General features: G+C 50.9%; 1 protein-coding gene across 1 annotated transcript; it reads left to right on the forward strand.

The window, feature by feature from the left end:
* The first annotated feature begins 57 nt into the window (after window positions 1-57).
* Window positions 58-16983, forward strand: TMEM53 (transmembrane protein 53). The gene is made up of 3 exons (XM_005894182.3): window positions 58-290; window positions 12095-12216; window positions 15444-16983. The coding sequence occupies exons 1-3, from the start codon at window positions 230-232 to the stop codon at window positions 16143-16145; spliced, it is 885 nt and encodes a 294-aa protein (XP_005894244.1). The 5' UTR covers window positions 58-229; the 3' UTR covers window positions 16146-16983.
* Window positions 16984-16986: the final 3 nt, after the last annotated feature.

A 16986-nucleotide genomic window follows, 5' to 3' on the forward strand; every position in this document is an offset into this window, starting at 1 on the left:
CAGGACGGGGCATGGTTGCTAAGGCCTAGCAAGCAGGGTGCGGCGAGAGGCTCCGGGAGACACCCGGTGGTTGCTAGGGAGAGAGGTCACAGAGCGCGGCTCAGGGATTGGGTAGCGTCGAGGGAGGTGGGTGGTGATTGGGCGGTGCCCAGGAGAGGCTTGGGTGAGGTGCAGGCGCGCGAGCGGGAGTTCCGGCCGGAGGCCCAAGCCGAGGGCCGGCTCCTTCACCATGGCTTCAGCCCAGCTGGACTACACCATCGAGATCCCGGATCAGCCCTGCCGGAGTCAGGGTATGGAACGAGGGTTGGGTCCAGTCGTGGGTAGGTGACCTAAGGAGTCCGTGGGTTGCAAGCACAGCTGTGGCCCCGCCCCTCTTGCGGCCCCGCCCTCCCGCGGCCCATCTCCTCATAGGGTCCGGCAGGTCCTTAGATTTGTCGGGTCCAGAGAGCCCCGCCCCTTAGTAAGCCCCGCCCCCAGGGCGCTTTCCCTGTCCGAGCCCCGCCCCTCTTCGGAGTCCACACGCCCCCCGCCCGCCCCCACCTCCGACCAGGTTGGGGCCCTTTTTTCTGTCTCTTTAGTTCTCAGGTCCAAGCTTTCGCTTCTTTCCCAGTAACTGAAGGCTGCCGAGGACAGGGGACATCCTGATTTCTTTGTTTGGAGTCGGGTTTCCCACTGCTGTCCTTTCTTGGCGGTTGTGCTTAGGGGGTTCCACTCGTTATATTCTATCCACTGTTTTCCCCAGGGTCCATGGAGAAGCCCAGGACACAGAACCTTCACCCTTCCCTCCTCTGCACTCTCCTTGGCAGTATAGTCAGCAGAGCCGTCTCTGCTGTGAGTTAGAAGTCGGCTCAAATCCCCACTCCTCCCTTCAGTAGCTGCGTGACCGTTGGTAGGCTTCCAGCTCTTAACTTCGGTTTCCTCATCTGCACAGTTGGGGGTACCAACAGTAACCTCCCTCTGACGGTAGTTGGTTGCACAACTGAGATTGTTTGTGTAAAGGACCCAGCATAATGCTTGGCACTGAGTGAGTTTCGTGATTAGCTTTATTTTCCTCCCTACAGTCATATTCGAGAAAGGAGTGTGGCAGGGTCACAGAATTAGTAGTCTGTGAGTCGGATTGGGGTTCCAGAGAATGGAAAATTTGGCCCGGATTGGGAGTGAATTATGGTAGAGGAGCCTTGTCATACAGCCCAGCTCAAGCTGCAGGTCTTGCCTGTCTTACTCCACATGACCTTCACACCTCCAGTCTTACCACCAGCCACACCTCACCTCTTCTGCCACCCCAGCCCTCTTCCCAATGCAAAGCTTTGATCTTATCACTATTCTAGCTAGAACCCTACAGTGACTTTTTTGCCCTCAGGATAAATCAAGTCCTGATTCCTTAGCATGGCATTCAGAGTCCATCATTTAGCAGCCCCTGCTTACCTCTTTGTTCACTATATCCTTTCACTGTTCACTTTTGAGTTTTGTGTTTCGGCTTCCCCAGGCTGCTTGTGATTCTGCACACCCTTCCTGCTTCTCTCTGCTCCTGCTGTTTCTTCTGTCTGGAATGCCTTTTCCTCTCTGCTGCCCCACTCTGCCCGCTCCCATGTCTGGTTCATCATTTAACGCTTCTCTCAGATGTTACTTCCTTCAAGAGAGCCTTCCCAGACCCCTTGCATAGCAGCTTGTGTTCCTTGGATGGGGTCTAAGAGGGGAGTGCAACCCCTAGGCTTTTGACCGAGCAGGTAGCCCCAGACCAATTGTATTTCACTAGAGCCAGATCTGTGGCCAAGGGCTCTTGGGCTTATAGATGTAAAAATGCTTTTGAAAGTCTTGGCATCAGCGGGAGATGAAGTCAATTAACATTTTTACCCTTGGGGACTTCCCTGGTGGTCCAGTGGCTAAGACTGCAGGCTCCCAATGCAGGGGCAGGGTTCGGTCCCTGGTCAGGGAACTAGATCCCGAATGCCACAACTAAAGACCTGGCACTTGCTGCAACTAAGACCTGGCACAGCCAAATAGATAAAATATTAAAAAAAACTATTTAAAATAATTTTTTAAAAGATTATTGCCCTTGGAGCACCTTTAGTTGCAAAGGCCTGGAGCTGCCTTCTGTGTGGCCAAGAGGGCAGAAGTTTGTTCCTCAGCCCCAGTGGGCAGCCTTTGCGTTTCAGTTCTACCTCTTGCTCTTCTTTGGTTTTGGCAAGTTATTGAACCTCTCTGAGCCTCAGATTCCCTGACTGTAAAGTGGAAGTGATAAGAGCGCCTACCTCACGGCACTGAGGGTTGATGAAGTAGTGACTGACGTAGAGCAGGTATCTGTGCTCCTGTGTGTGCAGCCTGCGCTTGCGCTCTCAGTACATTTCTTCCCCTGGTGGCTCTCCCCCTGCCTCAAGGGGCTGGGTCCTAGAATTGGAAGAAATCTCGGGGCCATTTTGTCCTGCATCCTTCTCCTGTCATGAGAGCTTGCTGTTAGCTCCAGACCCTTCCCTGACAGGATACTTCCTCCCACATATCCTGGCCTGTTGAAGGCAGCTGGATTGTTAGAAAGCTTCCCTTTCTTGAGCCACAGTAGGCCTTCCTGTCACATCTGCTTTCAGGTCAGCATTTGCTGTGTCCTGGTTGTGGGCTAGTTGCTGGTCTCCTCAGAAGTGACTCACACACAGACTCCCTGCAAGGACCTGTGCTTCTGGGAGGACAGTATTTAGAAGGAGGTGGTTTCACAATGATGTGGTAACTGCAGGGCTAGGAGGTCATGGTGGGTACAACACAGAGCAAGGTAGTCTGTCTTCCTCTGTTTTCAAGATGACAGCTTCATCTCTTTTCTCCAAGAAAAACACCCCCAAGGCCTTCAGCTGTTCCTCCTCTGGTGTGGTTCTAATAACCCTCTCCTTATGATTGCCTTCTGCACTGGCTTTGGTTCATCATGCCTTTCCCTCTCTAAGTGCGTACCTCAGAGCCAAACTCGAGGCTATAGGACCCCTCAGAAGGAAGTGACAGCACTGTGACCCCCTACATCTCTTTGCTTCCTGTCTGTGGAGAGCTCCCTTCCTGGCTGACGTGGCTTCACAGAGCGACAGTCTTTGGGGGTCCGGAGGTTGTCTCTCTGTTGCACTTACTGTTTAAAGGTGCAGAAGTGTGTAGGACGGTCATATTTGGTTTCTGGAATTGCGTTTCCCCCATAACTGAGCTTTAGAGCCACGGAGCCTGGCACTGCTGTGAGCTGATAGAGAGGCGAGCAGCTGCTGCTGGCACATACTTAGCGGGAAGGCAGCTACAGATCTGGGGCCCTTCATCACTCAGGGTCCTTCTGCTGGAATTCCCGCCAGGCAGTTATTTGTGGCTGACTGGGTCTAACAAGGATCATCTACCTGGTTCTTTGCCGAAGCTGATCCCTTGACCTGGCATTCCCCTCTTCCCACCCACTCTTCTTTGACCAGTGGTCCCCTCACCCTCCTAATGAGAGTTGGGTATTCTTCTCTCATTTCCTTGGGGAAGGTTCTGTCCTCAGGACCCCCAGTGCAGGGATCCCTGTCGTGTTGTTTGGAGGGTTTGGCTCACTGTTGCCAGAGCCTGGCAAGGAAGATGTGCCCGAAGAGCTGAAGGGAGACATTTGGCAGTACTCCGGCCCCGCCCAAGGTGCTCTGCCATCCAGGCCAGGCTTGCATTGCCCCTCCTCCCAGCCAGAGACTGGTCAGCCAAGTCCTGCCCCAGGGCCCCTAGGGCCCCTCTGCGGCTTGCGCAGGCACTTCTTAAAGGCATCCTGTTGCTCTCAGGTTCCATAAACATTTTTACAAATAATTGATTTACAAAATTAATGGGGCTGGGACAAGGGGCTCACTCTTAGCCTTCCGGGGAGTCACAGAGAAGGCAAGCGATAGGTCTGCTGTGAGCCCAGGCTTCGTTGTCAGTCTACCCTTGGGCTGAGCGCTGCCTGGGGTCGAAGAAATGAAGAGCTTGTCTTGACCCCCAGGAAGTTTCTCCCAGCGCCAGGGAAACAGTATGGGGTGGACTGTAGTTAGGACCACCATGGTGGGCTACAGGGGTCAGTGGCTTCCTGGAGAAGAGTGGCCCACGCTGGACCTGCAGCTGTAGATAGGGAGCAGCAGAAGGCGCAGAGCTGGGGCACTGGGGGACTGAGTGGGGCCCAGAAGAGTGTGGCCTTGGCAGGAGGCCGGGTGTGCTTTCAGGAGCAGGGGCGAGAGAAAACCTCAAGAGCTGTCACACCGACGAGGCCTCACAGGCCGAGGTGCCGAGTTGAACTGGACTCTTCTTGTCTGTGTGAACCCCAGGGCTGCTTTTTTTTTTTCTGAGCAGAGGAGTTTTGTTCATTTTTTGAATCATGACTTCTTTTCTTTCATTCATTAATAGAAACCCTTCCTAATTTGTCTGCTTTATGCCAAGTGTCATGCTAGGCCCTGGATCTGAGCTCCAGACCTCAAGGACCCTTTGCCTGAGGTCTCTGTGGTTTCTGTTGGGCTTACACTGTTGACCATGCCCTGCTCACACGCCAGGTTTAGCAAGAACCCCTCATATGATTTTATTACTCTAGAAGGCAATGGCAAGCCACTCCAGTACTCTTGCCTAGAAAATCCCATGGATGGAGGAGCCTGGTAGGCTGCAGTCCATGGGGTCGCTAAGAGTCGAACACGACTGAGCGACTTCACTTTCACTTTCCACTTTCACGCAATGGAGAAGGAAATGGCAACCCACTCCAGTGTTCTTGCCTGGAGAATCCCAGGGATGGGGGAGCCTGGTGGGCTGCCGTCTATGGGGTTGCACAGAGTCGGACACAACTGAAGCGACTTAGCAGCAGCATGACCACCTTGTGAGATCTGGAGTACTCTTATCCCATCTTACAGATGAGGAACAGGAGCTCAACAGGAGGTAAAGTGTCTTGCCCCAAGTCATCCCAGGTTCCAACTCAGGAGCCTCACTCCAAAGCTTGTGTATGCATATTTCAGTTGCCATCAGGAAGTGCTGCCTGAAGACAGTTCCATTTCTCGGAAACAGTTAAGGACATGCATGAAGAAAGAGATGTCCATTAAAGTACTTTTATAACAGCAAAAGATTAGAAACAACACTGTGTCCAATAATGGGAGCTTGGTCACCATAAATTACGAAATATCTATAGCTGCTCTGCAGCCACTAAAAAGAATGGTGTAGAAATATATAAACCGACAGGGAGAGTTGTTCACAATACATTGCTAAATGGAAGAAAGCAGATTACAAAGCGGTATGATTCCAGTTGTATAAGATATTCATTTTCTACTTTTTCTACAGTGAGCATGCATTCCTCATGAAGTAATAACTTCAATTCATTGAACTCTTCCTTTGTGCTAGGGTAAAAATGCTAAGCCCTCAGTAGTCATTTTCTTGTTTAGTCTTATGTTCTATTATCCTCATTTCACAGTTAAGAAAATTAAACCTTAGAGAACTAGCTCAAGGTCTGTTTCATGGTTATTAGTGGCAGAGACAGAGATTTGAACCCAGATAGGGTTTATATGGTCGGTACTCCTAGATACCATGCTACTCTTCTGTACTATTATTCCAAAAGGTTAAAAAAAAAGTAAATTTAAAATGAACTAATTTGGATTAAATATAGGAACTCTAAGACTCTAGAAAGTATTTCTTGGGAGTAAAGGAAATTGAGGATCCTTTGATTCTTTGCATTTTAAGAAGAAAACATAGTTCTTTGTATTCTGAGTCCCGCTTGCTGATGAAAAGCACATATTGTTCCACAAATCCTTTTTCTTTGTCAGCCTTTTCCTTTGTCTTCCCCACATGCCCCTGGGATATACACAATCTAATTTATGCTCCAGTTTTATGACTTGAACTGTTGTACAATATGGTATGTATCTGTAATTCTGGTATTATCGGTGTCAGTGTCATTTGTTGAGAAAAGTCCAGAGGACAGAGAGCCCCTGAGATTAAATGTGGGGTACTTAAGAAGTGTCAGGCTTGAGGAGCCTTGCCAAGGAACTTCTGGGCATCCATGATCTCTTTGACTTCTTCACCACTATTGACTCTGCTGGATACCCCCCAACCTTTAAAAAAAATTTTTTTTTAACTCTCATTGCAAAAGTGATACCAATGGATTTTTAGACTGTGAATTTAAAAAATCATGAAAAAGAAATTGCCTCTAATCCCAGGAATAATTGCTATCAATATCTGATGCTTTTTTTCTGTGCATAAGTATGTGTAGGTGTGCATGTATGTATGTACATAGGATTCTGTTGTACATACTCTTTGCAGCTTGCTTTTTTGCTTAATGTGTTATTATTCATTTTTAAAATAATAATATTGAGATATAATTCACATTCTGTAAAATTCACTCTTTTAAAATGTGTGATTCGTTGGTTTTTAGGATGTTCACAGGATTGTACACACAGCACTATTTAATTTCAGAACATTTTCATCATCTGCAAAAAAAACCCTGAACCATTAGCAGTCTCTCCCCATTTCCCCCTGCCTCCAGCTCCTGGCAGCCGCTCATCTGCTTTCTGCCCTATGGATCTGCCTATTCTGGACATTTTGTATAAATCATATAAATGGAATCATATAATGTATGGTCTTTGTGTCTGGCTTCTTTCACTTAACATGTTTTCAAGGTTCACCTATGTTGTAGCAGTGCTTCATTCCTTTTTATCACCAAGTAGTATTCCATTGAAAGGATATACCACATTTTATTCACCTGTTACAGGTGATAGGTATGTGGATTGTATCTACTTTTTGGCTGTCATGAATATTGCTGCAATGAACATTCATGTACACGTTTTTGTATGGACATATGTTTTCGGTTCTCTTGGGTCTTATACCTAGGAGTAGAGGTACTGGTTCATGTGGAAACTTCTTGCCTAATGTTTTTGAGGAGCTGCCAAACAGCAGTATATGAGGGTTCTGAATTCTCCTTATCCTCAACACTTGGTGTTATCTGACTTTTTGATTATGGCCATCCTAGTGGATCCAATATACTGTCTCATTGTGGTTTTAATTTTCATTTCCCTGATGACTGTGATGTTGGACATCTTTTCATGTTCTTACTGGCCATTTATGCATCTTCTTTGGAGAAATGTCTCTTCAAATCTTTTGCCTATTTTAAAGTTGAGTTATTTGTCTTTTCATTGTTGAATTCTTATATATCCTGGATAACAAACCCTTATCAGATATATGATTTGCAAATATTTTCTCCCATTCTGTCAGTTTCCTCAGCTTTTTGATGGTATCCATTGATGTACAAAAATTTTCAATGCTGGTGAAGTCCTGGTTTGTCTGTTTTTTTCTTGTACTCCTTTTCCTTTTAGTTATGTCTAAGAAACCATTCCTTAATCTAAGGTCACAAAGATTTACTTTTACATTTTCTGCTAAGAGTCTTATAGTTTTAGCTCTTATATTTATGTCTATGATCTGCTTAAGATATTCCTGAATATTTCTGTCATAGATTAAGCATTTTTCTTTCATAGAAGTGGAATCACTAAGTCAAAGATTGCATGTTTTTGAGGCTTTTGCTACACATACCAGAATTGTTGTGATTCTTTTCTTCCTATCGTTTCCCTCCCCCTTCCTACTTGTCTCCCACTGCCCTGGTTCAGGCCTTTACTGTCTATTGTTTCGCATGTTACAGTCATCTCTGTCTTATTCCTAATGGCACCTTTCAGCGCAGTGGGTAAGCACAGTGGGATGGTGGTGGTGGTGCTGTGATGTATAGACGAGGGGCATCTAGCCCTGTCTAGTGATTTAGGGGAGTGGTGAGAAGGGGTTGGAGAGGGCATCAAGGGGAACTTCTTGGATGTCAGCAGTGAGCTGACTCAGCAGGGGGCATGGGCATTAGCAAAGCATGAACATGGATTATCAGCATCTGGGCTGGGGAGTGAGGACCGTGTGTGCAGTCCTGGAGGCAGGGGACAATGTGGTGTGGTGGTTCAGAGGGGCATGCTGGCTCTGCCACTTCCTGGCTCTCTCTTTTTAGGGAGAAAGACTTCTTGTCTCTGTGTTTTAGTTTTCTCATCTGTAAAATGGGGATAGCAATAATAGTTAACTCCTAGGATGGTGGGGGGACCAAATGAGGCAGCATGTGTTGAGGTTCTGACTTTGGTGGCCAGTCTGTGAGGAGGAGCAGGTGGAAGAGGTCAGTGCTGGATCTGTTGATGTACAGAGAAAACCAAAGGTGCAGGTTTGGAGCTAAGTGGAAAGAGATTTGGTTAAGACTGGGGGCTTTTTTTTTTTTTTAACCCAGGGGGCCAGCCGGGATAATGGTGATGACCACCTGGGTTTGGAATCTAGCTCCACTGCTTATTAGTTGTGTGACTTTGACCAATTATTTATTATCTTTGTGGCTTAGTTTTTCATCAGTAAAATGAGACAAGAACAGTACCTAGTTCATAGGATTGTTGTGAAGATTAAATGAATTGATATATAAAGTACTTAGGGACTTCCTTGGTGGTCCAGTGGTTAAGACTCCGTGCTCCCAATGCAGGGCGCCAGGGTTTGAACCCTGGTCAGGGAACTAGATCCCACATACTGCAACTAAGACCCAGTACAGCCAAATAAATAAATATATATATATATATATTTTTAAGTGCTTAGAATAGTGTCTGACACAATTCTCTTTTTGCTGTTATTGTTTTTCTTGGTGATGGGAAAGAGGGGAAGATAGGGGTGGAAGGAGATGCGAAATTCAGAGAAGTTTATGATGGTTTAGGACTGAGGTGGGTTTGATTGCCTTTGCAGGGCTATGGTCGTCTTGGTGTAGAAATGGGAGATGGGGGCCAGTGCCTGAGTCTTCAGTGCCTGAGGGGCAGTGGTCAGAGGCTGGGAGATGTCAGCAGTGGGAAGGGGAGAGGGTGGTGACCAATGGGAGGAACATAAAAGGAGCAGGGGCTCTTACAGAGGGTGGAGGAATCACAGGATCCGGATGTGGCAATAAATAACAATAGCCATAGCAATTACTTTTATTACTCTGGAAAGGGCAATGGGTAACAAGAGAAATGCCAGCTCTTTCTCCTTGGATCCATCCTTCACTTTGCAAGCATGTGTTCATTCATTCAGCACGTTTCTGCTGAGTGCCTGGACGGGCCAGCTACAGTCCTGGGCACGAGGAATGTGGCACTAAGTGTGACAAACCTGGTTCCTGCCTTCAGGGACCCTTCTGGCTGAGGGGTGACAGATGTTATTCAAATAATTGTGCAAGCCATTAATCAGTATAGATTGGATCTTGCCACTCCCCCAGTTCCAGAATCTATTCGCTCTCCACTGCTCCGGATAAAATCCTGACTCGTAAGCATGGCTTGGGGGCCTTTCAGGATCAGGCCCCCCATTCCCACTCTTAGCAGCTCTCCTGCACACTGTTGTTCCCTCATCCAGGCTTCTAGCCTCCCAGGACTGCTTGCTGTGCTCCAGAGTGACTGTAACATCTCCATCACCTTCTGCCCCTGCTCATGCCCTCTTTCTACCTGGCATGCTCCTATGGTCCTTCAAGACCAGCACAGCAAACATGTCACCATCACTCTCTCAGCCGTGGTCTCAGAGCACCTTGGACTTTTCTGGATGATAGCACTTCATGTCTAGAATCTGAATGGGTAGCATGGCTCCAGTGGGAGGGGGTCATGACAAAGCTCCAAGTTAGGAAGGGCATGGAGAAGGGGATCCTGGGAGGAGACTGTGTTGGGGGAACGGGAGATGCCCCTGGGTAGGAGGGGCACCTCGTGGTTCAGGAGAGGCGGCCTTGAGGGCCTGGCTGGAGTTGGGGCACGAATTCCCTCCTTTTAGGAACCTTACGAAAAGCTTGGGCTCCGGTAAGAGGCAGAGTGTCCAGGGTGTCCGTATTCTGAGTTTCTTTGTGAGAGGCGTGTCTGGTGAAGTCATTCCTACCTGCGTTGGTGAATCCAAGGGTGCCAGGAAAATCTGAGGTGGAACAAAGGGGAGTTGTAGAGCCCAGCCATGGTGGGAGGGGCAGGTCAGAGAGCCAGTGGAAGTGTCTGAACTTTCCCTGTCTGGGAATGCGCCACCCCTGCTGGTCAGGGCAGTCACCAGGGGATGTGACCTCCTTCAGCCTTCTCTCTATTTGAGATGAACCCCCTAACCCTTTGCTGATATTTTGGTGGTGGTACCTGGAGGGGAGCACCATAGGAAAGTGCTGGGGGAGGGGAGTCCATACTCAGACAGTTGCATGGAAGCAGGTCTCAGAAATCCAGTGGCTGGACCTCAGATGGTCAAAGGTGGATCCAAATGGTAGCTGTTGATCACCACCCGTGAGGTGGCTGCAGCCTGAGCCTTATGGGTAGCCATCGCCAGTAAGGTTGGGCCTCTGCAGAGAAAGGCCAGTGCAGGCGAACCACTGCCCTGGCCAAGGACCAGGCCAAGAAAGTTGGAGACAGTATTTTGAGTGGCCTGACTTAGAGCTGTGGAACCATCCCTCTTATTGGAGGCTGAGGTCAGTGTCAGGGGAGCCTGGGAGGGCTGGCAGGGGTCAGCATGGGACTGAGGCGCTGGCAGCTCCTGCTCCAGGCTGAATTGTAGCCCAGCCCTGGATCCCCGTGGGCTTGGGCAGTTAATCTCCAAAGGCCAGAGTCACCACCACCGGAGAGCAGAAACACTGAACTTTTCAATCACATTAATTTCCACAGGAAATTGTTGTCTTCCTTTTGTCCAAAGGTTAGTGATTTATGTTTACCATCTTCTTAACTAGCCTTGAAATTTACTGTTGCCAGGTCACCACCAGCATCCATAAATCTCTGGGTGGCAGCTGAGCATAGCCAAGTGGCTTGATCCTTGGAAGAGTAAACCCTGGCCCTTTCAGGAGGGCAGATAACTGGCAACAGACAGTCCCTGAACAGAAGTCACCCCGAGGGGTGTGAGTACTTCCTTGGTGGGAAAAAATGAGAGGAGGCCTGACTGACATGGTTGCGGGGAGGCCTCCAGAAGCAGCCATGGAGGAGGCAGCTGGCTTGTGCTTCGGCACATCAGGGGACAAGATGTACTTCTGGTGGTGGACGGGGCTGGCGGCCCAGAACACCTCCAATGGGTTAGTTAGGATGGGGAGTCAGGACCGGCTTCCCAGCTCTGCACTTCCTGTGTTTCCTTAGGCAAGTAGCTTAACCACTCTGTGCCTCAGTTTCCTCTTCTGTAATAATATTCCCTGTAGTGTGCTGCCTGCTGCCAAGTGGCTTCAGTCATGTCCGACTCTGTGCGACCCCATGGACTGCAGCCTACCAGGCTTCTCCGTCCATGGGATTCTCCAGGCAAGAACACTGGAGTGGGTTGCCATTTCCTTCTCCCTGTAGTGTGCTATGAGGGTTAAATCTCAGTAAATACTGACTGTTATTCCTCTCTGTCAGGACAGGGTTTGGTTTGGTAGGGGCCCCCAGAGTCAGTCTGCTTCACTTCACCACCTACACTGCCCTATCGGTTTCTCTTTAAAACCCCCTTCTTCCGTCTGTCCGTGGAGTTAGAACAGGAGCCGGCCAACTTTTTTCTGTAAAGGGCTGTACCTTAGACCTTAGACTTTGTGAACTGTGTGGTCTCTGTTGCAGCTACTCATCTCTGCTGTTTCAGCTTGAAAGCAGCCATAGACATTATGTAAATGAATGAGCTGGGCTGTGTTCCAATAAAACTTTATTTGTGGACATGTACATTTCATGATTTTTACACCACAAAATCTTCTTTTGATTTTTTTTTTCTAAAACTATTTTAGAATGTAAAAAGCACTTTTATCTTTGGCTCAAAGGTCATATGAAAACAGATCATGGGTAGAATTCAGCCCATGGCTTGTATTAATATCTATGGTATGCTGATCCCGGGATTAGAAGGTAAAATTGCATGGAGGAAGTGTTTTTTTCATTTTTCTCACCTGGGCTGTGTCTCTGAAAGAAAAGAAAGGGGCCCTCAGGTGGCTTTTTCCAGTTACAGTGCAGTGCCATCTGAGAAGCCTGAAAGCCAGTTGAAGTGAAGGACAGAGGAAGGAGCCTCCCGGGCACCTGAGGCACAGGGGCTGGAAGGATGCCTACCTAGGCCTGGCCCCTGGCACTTCCCTGCTACCAGCTGTGGATGGGCCAATCACCCCATCCCACACCCTAACTTCACGGCTGACAGTCCTACCCTGCTTGTGTTTCAGAGAACAGCCCTGACCAAGGTGGGAAGGAGGCTGGGACTCGACTGCCTTTGGTGATTCTCTTGGGCTGGGGAGGCTGCTCCGACAAGAACCTGGCCAAGTACAGCGCCATCTATCACAAAAGGGTGAGTACTGCAGGCGTGTGGACTCCCAGTGCTCTGGGGCCCCTCTGGAGGGGCCCTCTCAGCCTTGGCTGCCCTCATCTCCAGGCTGCCGTGGAGGCTGACCACCAGTCAGGGACCAGACAGGCCTGGGAATGGCACCAGGACTGGCCTGTGAGGAAGATGCTGGGCCCGTGGGGACTTGGGCAGGATTATCACTCTTTGCAGCCAACTCTGTGGCCTAGTCTGTCCCCTCCAGCCCCCTGCCCTCCCCCTTTCTTCCACCCCAAGCCCCACGGTGGCAGACCATCTCCACTGTGCTCCTGGCTGAGGCATCAGCCCAGACCTCAAGTCTTTCTGGGCAGCAGGAGCCTGGGCCGGGTGTGCTGGGCATAGTGTGGACTCCTGGGGCCTCCTCCTTGTCTCACCAGGAGTTTCTGTCTTAAGGTTGAGCATGGCACCTTCATGTTTCCAGGGTAGAAGGGTCTTCTGGAGAAGAATTCAGGCCTGAGGTTTCCTTGCATCATCTCAGGCCTCACGGGAGTTGGATATAGAGATTACGGTGATTGGAGTGAGCCTTGGGAGGGCCTCTTATGCCTGAGTACCCCTTTCACAGCTTTGGCCACTGGCCTGGCCCTGCGCTCCTCACCCAGGCCTCCCTAGGGAGGGAGGCAGTACAGACCACTCCCCAGCCCACCCCCCGAGCTGGAAGCCCTGCACTGAGGAGGAGCGGCAGTCACCTGGGAGAAGGGCCAGCTAGGGCCCCCTCCCCAAGCCTCCATCCACTGACCCAGGTCTGCGCTGTGCCCAGGAGTGTGGTGGCCCTGGAATAGGATGGGAGTTGGAGGCCTCCCCTCAGCCAGCAAGCCTGGTGCCCTGGCATCGCCTTACTCCTTAAGTAGTTTCAGCTGCTTCTGAATTCTACTCCCTGGGCGAGGCTCTTTGTCTGACTTCTCCATTAGACTAAGATCCTTGAAAGCAGACGGAGGCCAAGAAATAGGTGAGTATGGCCAGAACAGAGGACAAAAGGAAGGGCAAGTGTGAAGAGAAGAGGCTGGGAGGGTCCTTAGGGGATTTAGGCTGGGGTGTGATGTTAGACTTGTGTTTCTCAGAGTCCTTCCCTGCCCAGTGGAGAAAGGACTCAGGAGGCCAGGGCTGGAGGCTGCAAAGTGAGATTGTTGCAGTGGCTGGAACCTTGAGGCTGGTGGTGCCGGTGGAGGGAAGTTGATGAATCAAGGGGCTTGTTAGGAGGCAGAGTGATCGGTGGATGAGAGACTGGGAGTGGGCACGGGCATAGGTGGGGTCCAGGGTAATGCCAGGCTTCCCTGCAGCCGATCCCTGGTAGAGGTGGGTGTGTCCTTTGACACAGGGAGCACTAGAAGTGACACCTTAGGCTCTGGGCTGGATGAGATTCCCCCAGGGAGTGTGTAGAGAGCAAAGAGAAGAGGCCAGGATCTGAGGAGCAGGAGATGAAGAGGATCCACAGTGGGAAGGAGGAGAGGCCACAGGAAGAGAAATAAACTCAGGGGAGCATGATTGAATCCAGAGGAAGAGAGTCTTAGGGAAATGGGCTGGTGACGAGGGAGACAGGAAGGACATTCTTGGGGTGGAAGGCACGGGGAGGAAGTGATTGAGTGGAGAGAAAAAATGATCCCAGGGAAGGCAGAGGGGTTGAGGGGGCAGGGCTGCTTGTGGGGGTCACCTGGGAAAGGAAGGGGTGCTTTTACCTTCTGGTCAGAAGGATGAGATGGGGGTAGAGAAGAAATTTTTCCAACCCCAAACTCCTAATACTTCATTATTTGGGCATCTGCAGCTAAGGGGTGTGAGATAGAGGCTGTGTTTAGTCCCAGGAGTCGCGTGTGTGTGGTGGTGGTGTGGAGTGTGTTTGTATTCATTGGCAGTGTGTGTAGGTTGAAGGTGGGTGGAAAGACATTTCACACCCCCTGGGGAGTTGGAGCAGAGTGCTTTGTGAAGTTTTCCAGAGCTGTGGGGCCAGGTGGCACCCGTGACCCCTTGCTGCAGTCTTGAGAAGAGTGGTAAGGTCCATTCACGTGATTACAGCCAGCCAGAGGGGAGGAGGTCAGGGGGCTGTGGCAGGGTAACCTCAGCTGACTGTCTTTTTTTGGCTCTGGGTCATTCAGGTACTGCGCCCATAAAATTTTCTCCTTGTTATTACTCCTGCCACCACTAATGACTGCTCTTCTTAGCTGGAACTCTGTGCCAAGTGCTGTTTGGGAGCACTGGAGATACTTTTTTTTTTCTTCAATGAATTTTACTGTAATCCCATGAGATGGATGTTGTCCCAGCTTACAGAAGGGAACACAGACTCAGAAAGATGAGTTAAATTGCTCTTCAGCTCTACTGTTTATAGATGCTGGTCCCAGGAACTGAGCCCAGAACTGTCTGACCCCAGGGCCTGCCTAACTCAGAGTCCCCTGACAAAGAGCCCTGTGTGTCTGGCACGCATTAATGGCAGAGGGTTAGGACTCAGGGTGGCTTTGGTCACCTTCTCTAACTGGCCTAGAAGGGGATCTGTGTGAGGACCTTGAGGTGTACTTTGACCCAGGCATTGAGGGATACAGAGGCCCAGAGATGTTTTAGCTATTTTAGAATTTGAGGAATAATGCGTTTACTGTACTTGGAATTTCAGGGAGAGCGAGGAGTGATCCCAGGCTTCAGAACCAGACAGGACCCTGCGAGATAGGTAGCAGTGGCCAGAGACTGAGGCCATGTGGGCCTAGCTCACGAGTGGCCTCTAGTGGTCAAGGCTGGGCCTGCAGGCTGTGTCTTGGGTGCTGGGTCTCCTGGGGGAACCTGCTTGTCCCTGGGAAGCAGGGACCGTGCAGAGCAGAGTGGCTGCAGCAGGGTGTCACCAGGCAGTGAGGCCTTGTGTGCCAGAGTTGATCAGATGAGGGTACAAGGTCGTGGGTGGGAGGGAGACAGCAGACCAGAGTGAGAAGGCTTCCTTCTGGTCAGCCCAGAGGTCTCCAAAGCAAGCTCTGAGCTCTAGGCCTCAAGGGCAGCATGAAGCAATTATTCGACAAATGGGCCTGGAGTGGCCCTTCCCCTCTGGGAGGCACCTGTGTCTAGGAGAGGTGAGCGTGCACCTAGGCTGCAGCAGGGCCTGGAGGACTTCCAAGCGTATGGGCTGTGGAAGTGAGAGCTGCTGGACCCCTCTGACCTTAGCTGGTCCCCACCTCTCCTCCCTACCCCATCCCCGAGGACCAACCGGGCCTCTCTCCTCTCCCCAGGGCTGCATCGTCATCCGATACACAGCCCCCTGGCACATGGTCTTCTTCTCCGAGACCCTGGGCATCCCTTCACTTCGTGTCTTGGCCCAGAAGCTGCTTGAGCTGCTCTTTGATTACGAGGTTGAGAAGGAGCCCCTGCTCTTCCACGTCTTCAGCAACGCTGGCGTCATGCTGTACCGATATGTGCTGGAGCTCCTGCAGACCCACCAGCGCTTCTGTCACCTGCGTGTGGTGGGCACCATCTTTGACAGCGGTCCCGGTGACAGCAACCTGCTGGGGGCTCTGCGGGCGCTGGCAGTCGTCCTAGAGCACCGTCCTGCCGCGCTGCGCCTGCTGCTCCTGGTGGCCTTCACCCTGGTGGCCTTCCTGTTCCACGTCCTGCTCGCGCCACTCACTGCCCTCTTCCACACGCACTTCTATGACAGGCTGCTCGACGCAGCCTCTCGCTGGCCCGAGCTCTACCTCTACTCCAGGGCCGACGAGGTGGTCCTGGCCCGGGATGTGGAGCGCATGGTGGAGGCACGCCTGGCACACCAGGTCCTGGTACGCTCCGTGGACTTCGTGTCGTCTGCACACGTCAGCCACCTCCGCGACTACCCTACTTACTACACTACCCTCTGCATCAACTTCATGCACAGCTGTGTCCACTGCTCAGGTCCTTGCCCTCCCCACCTCACTTCTGCTCCAGAAATAAATGCCTGACTCTTCCCCACAACCTACGTCCATGGGTGGGGTCCTCTACCGGTACAGCTCCCTGCAGCTCTCGGGGTCTTTGTGGTCCTCCAGGTAGAGAATTCCCATGGGCCTCTGTCCTGGGGGACCGTGTCCGTCTGTTGACCCCAGGATCCTGGGGGCAGTAGTGCCTGTGCAGGTCTCTGCAGGAGCCTTGCTGCGCTTGTGTTTGCTAAGTGCAGCAGTCAGGCTGCTGATTCCTGTGGCATTTAGACTGTGAAGGGTTAATAAAGCTGGGGGTGGGGTGAGGCTGAGCCCCAACATTGATCTTTGATTCCTTGAATGGAAGGTGAGCTTTGCGGGGAGGTGTCAGAAGGTAGGGGAAGGCTGGGGCAGGGGCTGTGATCTGTGCTCCCAGGACCTGGAAGGGCAGGTAAAGCCCCCCCAAGCCCGGAGCACCATCCCCTAGGATCCCACTTGGCAGTTTACTCAGGCTTCTCATTGCCAGGGAGTCTGAGGTGGAAGCCATATGGGGAGCTGACAGGTGGGGGGCTCTGTCCAGGATCTACTACACTTTGCCAGGAAGCCACTGGACCCAGGGAAGTTGCAAGATGTGTGTGGAGTGGGCAGACGGTGTGGGGAGCAGGAAGACAGCAGCACCAGATGGGAGCTGGGACAAGCTGAGTCAGGAGTCCTGAAGACCAGAACCATTGGCCTTCATCTCCTTGAGGGAGACCCACTTGGATCCTCTGTAGACAGGAGTAGTGGCTTCAGCCTTAGAATTCTGTATCATCTATCATCCTATCAGTCACTGCTGCACAATACTGGCACATAGTAGGCATTCAATAAATATGTGTTGATTGATTGAGCT

The sequence above is a fragment of the Bos mutus genome, chromosome 3 (genome assembly GCF_027580195.1).
Source record: "Bos mutus isolate GX-2022 chromosome 3, NWIPB_WYAK_1.1, whole genome shotgun sequence".
Taxonomy (NCBI): domain Eukaryota; kingdom Metazoa; phylum Chordata; class Mammalia; order Artiodactyla; family Bovidae; genus Bos; species Bos mutus.

Coding starts and splice junctions, on each gene's coding strand:
- TMEM53 (XM_005894182.3), top strand. CDS start 230: ATGGCTTCAGCCCAGCTGGACTACACCATCGAGATCCCGGATCAGCCC. Junction 291..12,094: donor TCAGCCCTGCCGGAGTCAGG/GTATGGAACGAG, acceptor CTTGTGTTTCAG/AGAACAGCCCTGACCAAGGT. Junction 12,217..15,443: donor GCGCCATCTATCACAAAAGG/GTGAGTACTGCA, acceptor TCCTCTCCCCAG/GGCTGCATCGTCATCCGATA.